This window comes from Lampetra fluviatilis, chromosome 7 (genome assembly GCF_964198595.1).
Source record: "Lampetra fluviatilis chromosome 7, kcLamFluv1.1, whole genome shotgun sequence".
Taxonomy (NCBI): domain Eukaryota; kingdom Metazoa; phylum Chordata; class Hyperoartia; order Petromyzontiformes; family Petromyzontidae; genus Lampetra; species Lampetra fluviatilis.
Window position 1 is genome coordinate 14,589,144 of NC_136281.1, and position 13,357 is coordinate 14,602,500.

General features: G+C 45.4%; 1 protein-coding gene across 1 annotated transcript in view; it reads left to right on the forward strand.

Moving 5' to 3' along the window:
• The window catches only part of SLC24A3 (solute carrier family 24 member 3), a 121,589-nt gene extending 109,470 nt beyond the window's left edge, over positions 1-12,119 (forward strand). Inside the window, exons 13-17 of the mRNA XM_078858625.1 lie at positions 409-575; positions 4,155-4,269; positions 5,154-5,266; positions 7,186-7,251; positions 11,532-12,119. Of these exons, the coding sequence (XP_078714751.1) occupies positions 409-575; positions 4,155-4,269; positions 5,154-5,266; positions 7,186-7,251; positions 11,532-11,681 (611 nt within the window). The 3' untranslated portion in view covers positions 11,682-12,119. The remainder of the gene's footprint in view (positions 1-408; positions 576-4,154; positions 4,270-5,153; positions 5,267-7,185; positions 7,252-11,531) is intronic.
• Positions 12,120-13,357: the final 1,238 nt, after the last annotated feature.

Genomic DNA, 13,357 nt, shown 5'->3' on the forward strand with positions numbered 1-13,357 from the left:
TGATCATAATACAAGTGCATGTATGGAATATTCATTGTCATCATCAACATAAGCCGCAATGGTTAAATTCCCGCACCTCCGATGACTATGAGAGAAGTTCAACATTCATCCATACATTAAACTCGTTATAACAGTTTGAATGATGTCAGTAACCTGCACATATTCTCTAATCCACGTACTCCCTTCTCTGTCTCTCAGTGTAATTGCAAGAGTGAGTCTTTGTGCACACCTTTCAGATGTTCTACTATCTTTGTTAATGTCCACGTTTTCTGATCCCTATGTCACAGCAGGCAGTATGCATTGCATTAATGGATCAAACAATCAATGTACACGTGTGGTTAATGCGAATTTGATCGGTATTCTCATTTTTCATATTCTAAGATCACGTTGCACGTTTGCGAATTCCAGATGGGGTGTGCAACAAGCTCAAGTGGATGTTCGCGTGGCCCCTGGGGCTCCTTCTCTATTTCACGGTGCCCAATTGCGCCAAAGCGCGCTGGGAGAACTGGTTCATGGCGTCCTTCGTGATCTCCACCATCTGGATCGCTGTCTTCTCCTACGTCATGGTCTGGATGGTGGGTTCCCGGGCACGGCGGCAGCGGCGGTGCCGTGCGGCGGTGGTGCGGTGGTGGCACCCTGCGTGATGCGCCGAGCGAATCGTCAGGATTTTTTTTTTCAGGAATCGATCCTCTTTTTTTTTTTATCCTTTATATTAAGTTCACTTGCTTGCGCGCTTGCGCGCTTACGACCGTGCAAATCTTTCGGTCGTTTTTTAACCCACTTCCCGTGATCCAATCGAGCGGACATTTTGCACACAGACTCGTTGTGCGTGACAATTTATTTTCGTGAATTTTTTTTTCCATAACTTTACACTTTTTAGGAATTTGTTTTTTATATTTAATTACCAATTGCTTAATGGTGGCAGGCAATCATCTGACCCATAGGTGGCAGCCATCTCAAGCCAGAGGACGAGAGGACTCTAGCCGCCACGCATATAAAGGATTTATAGTGAAAAACTTTGTTTTTACGGGTTAAATTTTTTCGCCTCTAGTTGCCACCGCCTCGTTTTTTTATTGACTAAGTAGTTTGTTTCGGCGCCTTTACAATGTGGTTTGCACCATCAGCGTACGTGCGACACTCCCGTGTAACATTCCACGTGTCATAAATAACCAATTTTAACACCTGCAATTTTATGCAAGTAATCATGAGCATAGCAATTGATTTCGGACTAATTAATCGGTACATGGGTTTACGCCAAGTAAATACACACACGTGGATATATTTGTACACAGTAATTACTAATACTAAACAAAAACTATTTTTATTTTACCACTTCGCTATATAGCTCTTTTTCAGAAGCCACCTGGCCATAAACGATCGCTTAACGAAGCCACCTGTCATGTGGATATTTAAAGCAGCCAAATACTCTAAACGGATGTTTCTAAATGTGGAGGGGAAACCCGGAATACCCGGAGAAAAATCCATGCAACCATGGGAAGAAAGACACGCAAACTGCAAATATACAGGCGTCGGGGTTGGCATCGAAGCCGTGAGCTGCATACGAGGCAAGGTAGTTAACATTTCATCGACGTGCTAATTCTGTTGCATCACGGGACCGTGACGAATGGCAGCGACTTGGGGAGGCTGTAATACAGCAGTGGAGTGACTGTGGCTGATGATGATGATTATTACACGAGCTCACCACTGATGTATCGTGTTGCCCTGTTAAGGAAGAGTTTGTTTTTTAAAAGAAAAATCGTCTTGTAATTTTACTTCGAGTGAGGTCCACCACGTCAAGGCATTGTTTCAAGTCGCAGCGATGTCTTCGAGTGAATGTGACCAAAGCTTTAATAAATCATGACTGTTGAATAGCGAGGAGAGAAATGCTGCACAATAACGATTTATAATGTACTTTTAATGAGTGTTTTACTGTTAATTGGACATGCATTTGCTTTTTGAGTAATTTGTGTAAATTTGTTTCATGCTTTTAGATAATTATACAAAGTATTCATGACGAAAGGCATTACCATCGTCAACACACTCTGATGCAATAGAGCCTGTTTCCGTGTTGCGTACAAACCGACGATGCTTGCCTTAAAACGGAGCGATAATGTAATTACGGAACGATTTACATTTCGCTAACTATCCATATTCATTAAAGCGTGGCTTTGACAGCGATATCAAAAAAGAGAACTGCTGCATTTTCAACAGACCACCCGAAGGCGGGTTTACCAGGTTGCGTAATGTGTACGCGTTCTCAAGTTCACGAGGACAAACACTTGGCTCAGGATGCTGTCACGGTTGGCCAGAATAGTCAGCAAAACTCAGCTTGCAACCCAGACGTCGCTGGTTCGATCCCTCTCGGTGCGGCAGCGCAAACACAAATTGACGGAGCGTGTCGAGTGGGACCGATAAAGCCACATTTCTTAACCTCCGCCCCCCGCCGCCACTCACCCCCCTCCCTCCCTTCCTCCCGTCCTTCCCCCACCTGCCCATCCAGAAGTACAAATGGGGACACCACACTGAGTCAATCGGCAAGAGTAGGCCAAACATAGCCTCTTAAGGGCCTCCAGTGGAAGCCCATGCGCAAGCAACTGCAGGGCCGCGCCTTTACCTCTACAATGTTACCTTAGCTCTGTGAACTGTTGGGCAATAACCTGCTGTTGTTTTGCAGTGGCATTGATTTCGAAATGTATCTCATCAAGGGTCAAACGTCAAATTATCACATGTGCTTCCTTTCTGCTCGAATAATCACGGGGCGATGCTAATCTTCCGTTTACAGCCCTAAGCCCGTTGGCGGAAATTCCACATTACTGTGATGATGGCAATGCTGGCTATCCACAGAACAGGAACTAATTATGATAATTGGTTCTTTACCCTTCTATCTGGCAACAAAACTGACACCTTTTTACAAGGAGTCATGTTTGCATAGACCGCAATACCTGCAGTCATTGTTGCCAGATAGAAGGGTAAAGAACCAATTATCATATTTTTACTGGCAAATGAGGTTCCCATAGTATAGGAACTAATTACTTCCCCACACTGTGGTACTCACTTTGATCAGCCTCACGAAGTATGGTCACATAATCCCCACGACCTTCAGGGCTTGGTAGAGGTTCTCATCCAACAGTAGAATCGACAAAGGGTCTGCGTGCATACGTACAGGCGCGTGAACAACTTATGCAATGCCTGATGCCAGTTAAAATATTGACTTGAAGCTTTCGTGACTGCAGCAATTCATATTCTTTGGGTCTTTCGGTAAAGTCACGTAGATAGGTTGAAAGAAAAGAACAAAAAACTACGACGTTTTGATCACAACACAAGCGGTCATCTTCAGGAGGAAAAAAAAGTCGTAGTTTTTTGTTATTTTCTTTCAACCTATCTACGTGACTTTACCGAAAGACCCAAAGAATATGGTGCCAGTTTAATACACTTTTCCACAAAATGCGACAATGCTACTGATGAGAACGTTGGGGGGTGTGGGAGACCGAGGCAGCACGTTTATCCAATCAGGCGAGTGGCTGTATTCAGGCCACATCGCTGCGTGTCCGGCAGAAATGACTCGCCACCTTCACTTGACCTCCACTTATGCAGTCTCACACCGGCGATTGATTTTAGCTCGAGCCTCATCCGTTCCGTTATGTTTCGTTGGCACTTAAAACAATTGAACCAAATCCCAAGTCATCATTAGTGATGTGCATTTACTATTCATAAGTTGGCACCCTGGACTGCCCAGTAGCCCTTTTTTTGTTTACTCCCTCTGTGGCTGCCAATTATTTTTGCGGAACAAAATTGAAAAGGTGAAGGGCCCTCTGGTTAATTAAGTCGTTGGTACGGAGGCATCCCGAGTTTGGTCTTCGTCGGTTTGCATTAACGGTTTGTTGCACATTTATAAAAACACCCGCAGTTATTAAGACAGAGTTGAATTGTCTCTTCCCAAATACTTGTCTGTGGATAGATGACCTCGTATTGCGCTGGAGATTTCTGTCGATCGGACAGCCACGGAACAAACACGATGCGTGCCATGATGATGGATGGCATGATGAGGATGATGACGTTCGTAATGATGTTAACTACGACGATGACGACGATGATGATACTTGACCTTGGGGGAAGTATGTGCGTGCAGCATTGACAATCTGTGCCATCTGTAGGTGACCGTGATTGGATACACGCTGGGCATTCCCGATGTGATCATGGGAATCACCTTCCTGGCGGCTGGCACCAGTGTGCCCGACTGCATGGCCAGCCTCATCGTGGCACGGCAGGGTAAGGCTCCTCGCTGAAGGCGATTTCTCCGTGGAATGCGGCGCACATTGATTTCAATTGCTCTCAGAGGCCAAATTCCAGAATATGAAGTTTAAAAGATTGAACAGCTTCATCACAAGTTCCCGAGTAACATCATATTATACCCCACATTTAGTAGTCTTTTTACCATGGGGCCTTATTTCTGATGACGTGACAGCATTGCCAAGTGTTTCATGCATTTAAGTGTTCCACGTTTATTTTGGTGATGCTGCCTTGGTTAGCACACCCGGACTTGCAATCCAGAGATCGCAAGTTCATTCTCCCAGCACGCCAGTTGAAGCAATGGGCACATTACTAATCACCAAAGCGTCTGTCCACCCGGCAGTATAAATGGGTATATGACGGTTAGTCAATCGGAAGGTCCGAATGTGGTACGGAAAAGTGTGGGTACGACCATTTCTCTCTCAAGACGTCTGGCCAGCGTGAAAGAATAGGCCAAATACCCTCCCGAGGGGCCCTCTATAATTCCGCCTAGTGGAGGCCTTTCTGCCAGCAGTGACGTGGGCAAGCAATTGCAGGGCTGTACATCTCAATTTCCATTTTGAGTTTAAAATTAAACACCGCGCACCAAATCGCTGATCTTCAACTTCCAAATATCATCACGTCAGTGAGTCGCACGCCACTTTATCACGAATCCCAGAACACTGCTCTGCAACAAACACATCACAAACCTTCGTGCGGCCAGAAGACGCAGTGGTTCTTGAGTGGTAATTAAAAACAAACCCCATTTGCATTTCACAACGCGCTTCCCGTGACAACTGTACGCTGCAGCGGAAAGACGGCTGGAAAATATTCTCACCTGCAATGTTGCTGGCCACGTTCCCACTCCCATCGGCAACCCCTAGGCATGGGCGACATGGCTGTCTCCAACTCGATCGGCAGCAACGTGTTTGACATTCTCGTGGGCCTGGGCCTCCCTTGGGCCCTGCAGACGCTGCTCGTGGATTACGGATCCCACGTATGTGCACGCACACACACACACACACAAGCACAAGCACCCAGCCTCACTACAATGGCATTATGGATGTTTGTTGAGCTTCTTTCATACCGTATGCTAAGGGGCCATCCAATTAGTAGGTATGCAAAAATCTGTCGAAACTTGACCCCTCCCTGTACCCACGAGTACTTTGTACCAGAGGTGTGGACTCGAGTCATGTGACTTGGACTCGAGTCAGACTCGAGTCATGAATTTGATGACTTGCGACTCGACTTGGACTTGCATAACAATGACTTTGTCCCACCTATGAGATGTGGACTCGAGTCATGTGACTTGGACTCGAGTCAGACTCGAGTCATGAATTTGATGACTTGCGACTCGACTTGGACTTGCATAACAATGACTTTGTCCCACCTCTGCTTTGTACACCCCCCTCCCACCTGCGTACGTACACCTGACGCACCCCCACCCCCCCGAATCCTATAGAACGGACGATATTTAATCCACGCAGATTCGATCAAGGATTAATAATATTAACGTGTTTAAGCAAACAGATAGTCCACCGCCGGACTATCTAACTCATTTGAAGGCCAATGTGGACAAATTATTATCGAAGCTTCACCCCCCCCCCCCGTTTCCTATGCGTACGCACATTGTATGCAAGCGTATGCATCTGGGTTAACCCCCCCTCCCGCCTCCATGCGTACATACTAAATGGATGGCCCCTAATCGGAGGTGTGGGGGAAGGACAACAAAATTAACGTGAAAAAGCAGTTGTAAAAAATTCGTTTTCCCCAATTTAGATTTTAAAGTGCATTGCTCCAGTGGCTTCCTCATATCGGAAGGAAGAGCGTTCCAGACGGCTGCAGAAGCGCATCCGAAAGCCCGCGATGCGGTGGCCGTCTTTGTTCGATGGTTTGCCAAAATCCGCTGCTGCTGCTTCTGCGAGGATGACCGCAGTTCGTGTGGTGGCTTATTACCGGCAGGGAGATTTCTCGTCTAATTTTCACAAGCATGGGGGGGAGTTGTGGTGCAGTGATTGATTGCGCACTGTACTGTAAACCTGGCATATCCGAGGTCGAGTCGGTCGTGCCACTCCGCTCCGTCCCCACTCCCACCCACCGCCTCTTCACAAGACCACGATGACCAGCGCGCTGAAGTGTGGACAAACAATCTCCACGGCCGACGTGGTGTGTGTGGGGATGACTTTCAGCCAGCAGTGGATTGAGCAAATGCTGTACATTTACGAGGCATGCAACAATTGGCCACCGCCGACTACCCAAACCACGACTGGACATCTGTGAAAAAGAGCTGTAGAGCTCATCGGATTCCTCCAGTATAAATATTATGATTCTGAATTTTAATGAATTGTTACAATTCTGGATCACGGTTCGAGTTAACACACGTTTTTGTTTGTCTCTTTTTTTATCCGATGGCCTGTTCGGAGTGTTTCTCATACATTAGTGTCTCGTTTGCACAGTCTCGTATATTCCCCTAGATTTAATGCAACATTTAAATAATTGTGTAATTGACGCCTACACGCACGATTTGATGCACGTACCGTGCGCGAACTTACGATTGGAGTTTAGTCGATGATATGCATGTGTGGGGAGAAGTGCCTTAGTGAGCGCTGTACTTGATACAATCCTGGAAACCCTGGTATACGGCCCTGTCTTGGGCCGCCTCAAGGTCAACTCAGCCTACAATGTGAAACCTGTCATGATGTGTTGAGCACTCAACACTGGGAAGACGTTGGCGACCATGTGTTGTTTCCTGGCCCGCCACACCGCCCCCGTAGTGATCAGCGCGAGCCTAAAAAGGCGGTCGCTGACAGAATTTTGGTCCCAGCAACATCCCGTGAGGATGAATGGGAGGTCGATGTCTTTTGCGTACAAATACACCGGCGTAAAAAAAAAACCGCATGTTTGCTGTCACTTCAGGTGGAAATCAACAGCCGAGGTCTCATATACTCGGTGGTGCTGCTCTTGGCTTCAGTCGGCATCACGGTAAGTCTGCCAGCAGAGCAAGACCTTGACGGAGAGAGAGCGCTGGCTTTTTGTTGCTTCAAAAAAGTATGGTGTGTGCGAAATAACTGAGGAGCAAAATGTAATTGAATATCCAATCTTGTTTAGTGGGAGGCCTTGCCACACGGAAAGCTTTTTTTACAGAATGTGCATTGTTTATACGTGCACGTAAGTGTGATGTCTTTTAATTGCTGTGGTGTACAGAAATCTACACATATACTTTCGTTCTGTCGGTAGTCACAGATAAAAAAAAGTCATTACAATGAATTTCATTTTATTTACTTTTATTTTTAGAAGAACCAAACATTATGAATTCCTGCAGTCACGAAAGTTTTAAGTCAGAAATCTACACGTTCATAATTGATTTGTTTTTGCCTTAACCAATTTTCTAAAAACATTACATCATTGACCGGTGTGGTTAAGTATGGTCAAACCACCCCCAAGAACACCGCTGCACGCGGGAGTCCGTCACGCAGAAAGAGAATCGGCACAGAGCTGTAAATGAGAATTCACAGGACTGTACATATCTCATCCATGAATTAGATTTCTGTGCAGAGTAACATGGAAAGCATTGATTCACATAATATACAACTTTTTCCTTCTTCTCACAACCATTAATTCTGGACAAGACACCTTTATAGATGGCATACAATTTGTTTAGATTCAAGCAAATATTTAATCGGAATCAAACTCTTGTATTTATACTTGAGGAATCTGTTGAGCTATGAAGCTCTTTTTCACAGATGTCCAGTCGGGGCAGGTAAGGACGTTACAACAACAAACGGTACAAAATATTAAAGTAGTGCAAAGTACAAGAAAGGTAAACAAATCACCCAAACACACACAAATAAGACGAATCTCCATCCCCATCCTACCAGGCAAAGCCCACTGAGGTATTAACTTATTTTTCAGAAGCAACCTGGCCACAAATGACAGCTCAACAATGTGTATCATCAGTTGGACCTTTATAGCGGCGAAATAATTTAAATAATCTCAATGCATAAATAATCTCTTAATGAATCATTCATTCCCCTCTTTCATTCGTGACACCTTCAAGACCGTGCGATTTTGTAATATTTTATAGATGATAATTCCATGCGGCTTCTTTGCAAAATGAACCCAGGATTCCGGTGTTTCTGGCCCAACAACGTTCGTTCTGTCACAAAATTCGCCCTCGGAACACAGCACCAGCAACTGCGCAACGACACAGCGGCGATCCATAAACAAAACAATAGCGTGTAAACACGACACACACACACGCATAAGCGAGAGATGCACCTTTTTAAATCCTTTATATTAAGTTCACTTGCTTGCTTGCGCGCTTACGACCGTGCAAATCTTTCGGTCATTTTTTAACCCACTTCCCGTGATCCAATTGAGCTGACATTTTGCACACAGACTCGTTGTGCGTGACAATTAATTTTCGTGAAATATTTTTCCAAAATGTTACACTTTTTAGGAAATTTTTTTTAATATTTAATTACCAATTGCTTAATGGTGGCAGGCAATCATTTGACCCATAGGTGGCAGCCATCTCAAGCCAGAGGACGAGAGGACTCTAGCCGCCACGCATATAAAGGATTTATAGTGAAAAACTGTGTTTTTACGGGTTAATTTTTTAATATTTCCGAACGGACAAACTGAGTGAGGTTACAGTGACAGCTAGTGGCTGAAAGGAACAGTGTAAGTAATTGAAACATTGTACCGAGAAAATACAAACGCTGCCACCTGTTTGCAGATGGACAATTACAAACACGAGTAATCCATGATTTTTTGAGTTAGATCGCGTAAATATAAATGCGTTGTTAAACCCGCCACCACCCGACACGGCCAATTAGTAAGGTTTGTCACGTAAACAGATCAAAGCAATTCGTTACTAGTGTAGTGTGTTCAATCAGGCGCACACTTGATCTCGGAGGCAACACGTTTATTAATTAACACCACTGAGTAACTGTGAACACTTACAACTTAGGGTGGTGACCACCACGTTTGACTATGTACACATTGGACGGGATGACTACAATTGGACCAGGACAGCTAACACGCTGCCTGGTCCACGTGTGCGAAGACCGAAGATCGAGGACCCAGATCATTCGGTGAAGGCCCGGGTCCCTCCTCACGTGACCCTCCTCACGTGACCCTCGCACCCCCTGGCCCCCCCCCCCCTCGTCCTGTCACGTGTCCTCTCGGGTTCACCCAGGGTATCACGCCTTGACCCGACCTCAGTGACACCCGGACCCTGCCCTCTAGCGAGTCATGCCGTGTGCCATGCTCACGCCGGTGCCAACGAGAGGCACCCCAAATTGGTATTGTCGCAACACAGGAATGACATCATTTATATCACAACATTGGTACAGCACACCGGTGTGTTGAAGAGCGAATCCACAACATTTACAATCCACAACATTACGATTGTTAATGTTGTGGATTTGCTCTCCAACACACCGATGTGCTGTGCTAGTAACGAATGTAACGAATTGGCACGTTATGCTTACGTGACAAACCTTACTAATTGGTTGTATCGGGTGGTGGCGGGTTTAACAACGTATTTATATTTACGCGATCTAACCCAAAAAACTATATTATGGATGATATTGGTCGCGAAAGCCTACGTGTTTAACAAAGACGAATAACATAGCACTTTCATACACACGCAAACGTCCAAAAACCTCACCGATTGTCACATTCCATAAACAATCGCATTATTGCTAAGCCTTGGGTTTTTCTTAAGAATGTCTTTCCAAGCACATTCCAATTGCGCGTATCGCCATCATGTCAAGGGACAAAGACATCGTCATTCAGGACTCTCACAGAGCGCAGTGCATCACCAAAGAACAGCCTCTGGGAAGGCGATATCAAAGAACTACGTCTGAGATCACTTCGATTACCTCTTCTGCACGCTAGGGGCACGGGGCTTGTCCTGGCGCAGAGATGTTCATGAGTTGGCAATGAAAGTGAGCTCTTTGTATTCTTCACAACTGGCAATATTCCAGATTAAGTGAAAAGTAGATTTCAGACGATGAGGATTTTTGTGCAGCCATTGGTGACTGAGCTGAGACCAGGAGCTCGCTCAACGAGTTACTGATCGAATCACGCGTGAGTGCCACATTTGATATCAGTGCTGCTGGCTTAATGTTGCTGATGCATTATCCCTCATGATATATATTATATTTACGCGATGTAACCCAAAAAAAACCTTTATTATGAATTATATTGGCCGCGAAAGCCTACGTGTTAATACTCTTTGGTTCTTTCGGTAAAGTCACGTAGTTAGAAATAAAATAAAACAAATCACGGCGCTTCGATCGCAACACAAGCGTCCGTCATCAGGCGACGACCGCCTGTGTTGCGATCGAAACGTCGTGATTTGTCTAATTTTATTTTATTTCTAATGACGTGACTTTACCGAAAGAACCAAAGAGTATGGATTCCTGCAGTCACGAAAGCTTCAAATCGAGATCCTACGAGTTAAGTTGAGCATAATCCCTCCGAGCCAACCAGCCACCGCCAAGCCTCGACATTTGTATTTGAGAGAACCATTTGAGATAACTATTTCGTTGATCTTCTTGGTTCTTTCGGTAAAGTCACGTAGAAGGGAAATAATAAAATAATAAAATTAAAACATAATAAAATAATTCTCACGACGTTTCGGCCACAACGCAAGCAGCCGTCCTCAGGTGAAGACCAGGTCTGTCGGGGAGACAGAGTCTGAATGAAACACCACCACGCTTGGAGCGTATATTTAAGCTGGGTTGGAAGGGGAAGAGCGCCTTGACAAAAGAATTTGCATATCAAGAGGAATTTGGCATATTTCGTTGATGTTCCATTCACGCACGCCACAAGCACTGGCCAACGGTTCGTTGGGGGAAGCTGCAAGAGGGCGCCACGGTGGCGAGATGTTAACTACCTCGCCTGGTATACAGGAGGTCGTGGGTTCGATACCAACCCCCGACCCTGACGCCTGCTGTATATTTTGAGTTTGCGTGTCTCTCTCCCCGTGATCACGTGGATTTTTCTCCGGGTCCTCCGGTTTTTCCCCTCCACATTTAGAAACTGCTGCTAGAAACTTCCACACGATAAGCCACTTCGTTGAACTCTCATTTGTGGCCAGGTCACGTCTGAAAAAGAGCTACATAGCTCAGTGGCCCTTTCCTGGTAAAATAAAAAGTTTATAGTTTAAATAGTATGGAGTTGTATGGTTTTGACATCCAGGGGTAATGTAGAACAACTGACCTGTCGAGATCTGACCCTCTGTGTTGCAGGTGCTGGGCATCTACCTGAACAACTGGAAGCTGGACCGCAAGCTCGGTCTCGCATGCCTGTTCGTCTACGCCGTGTTCCTCTGCTTCTCCATCATGATCGAGTTCAACGTTTTCACTTTTGTCAACCTGCCGATGTGCCGTAAAGACTGAGACGTTCCTGCTCAACGAACAACGGCAGGAGGCATCGCACGAGAGCTGCTCACGTTGTCATATTTCACAACCGCTAGACAAACAAGTTCCATATTTTTTTTTATTTTGGCTCTTTTTTTCTCCCCCCCCGCCCCCCCCAGACGACAATTTATCAGGAAGCCTCTGCGACTGCTGCTACAATTGTGACATATCTGAGTGTCTGTCCTCCCTTCACCCCACAACACTTTGGGATGGCAGGTTCATCGTCGGAATGTGTATTTTCCCACCCCCTCCCTTTCCATTACAGCTCTTTTTTCTGCTTTTGGGCGCTAATTAAATCACGCTCATATATACGTACAAACACACGCAAGAGCGCAGACGCGCACGGGCGCGCGCGCGCGCGAATAACTTTTTGAAGTGACGCATCAAAATGAATGGAGCAGATGATTGTGACGCACCACGGGGTGGGTGGGTGGGTGCGGGGGTGACTGCTGCTGTGGCTGTCTGCGTGAAGCTGAAGAGCGCTGTGCCCTGCAGATTGCTCAGAGACAGCGACGTCGGAAGAGAAAGAACCGTTTCGCTGACGCGCCGGCGAATTTGGACGCGTGGAGGGTTTATTTATAAACGGGACCGATGAAAAAAAAATGACGAGATTTTTTTGAAGAGTTGCGTTGTTGTTGCGGTGTTAGCCCGGATGTAATGCGGAAGGTATTTATTTGCACAGGAAACATGTATTGATTGTGTGAAGAATGTAAATTATATAATAATACAGCAATGAGTGGCATGTTTAGGTTACAAGTTGTTGTGTACATTGTGGAATTTTATTCAATTCTATATTTAATCAAAGAATAACTATATTGCTCTATTTAGAATCTAAACACTTTACAATAGTCTATGGGTTGAAAGTGGAATAAAAAAAGTTATTTTCATTAATTCCTGGTATATATATTAAGAATTATGTAAATAGTATTATTGCCGAAATCAAATATTCAAGTAAAGTGACCACACAAAACGTGAGAATTAGCGTGTAAATAGGACTATCACTAGGCAAGCACCGAGTTCTGTAGCATCAGCTGGGAATGTGCATCTGTACATAAACACTTTGATTAGTTGTTCTGTTGTGCAATAGTTCAGGGTGTTTCTACGGCAATGATTGAGGCCTGTGCCTTCTTGCCACTGGCTAAGGGCATTAGAATGGAGACCAAAACTGAAAGGCCAAAAGCTGATTAGTGGCAAAACAGTGCTGTGTCTCTCATTTAAAAACAAGGATATTTTCATGGACATTATTTAAAAAGAAAATAATGTCTACTGCTTACGAGCACGATTTGATGTCCGTGCAGCTTGGCAAGGGAGGAACGCGGGATGGAGTTTATCGTGCTAAATGAGCCGGTCTATCAGAGCACGTGGAGGACTTTTTTTTGTGTGTTTTGGTCAAAGCGTCGTCGCCGTCGTTTCCGCCACCGTCGGCGTGACAGGTGGGACGCAGGAGCGCAGTCACCGGCGGGCGCCCATTGCACCGTCGTCATCGTCGTCGCGAAGTTAGTGTTGTTGTTTTTGTTGTCTAAACTAACATCGACAATGGTCCAGATAGCCTCTGGAGGGCTCGCTTGCTGTGTGCATACTGATGGCTGACACTGTTAAGGAAGAATATAGAAATTCGTAAATCCGTTTTTTTGCTCTTCTGATTTGGATTGATA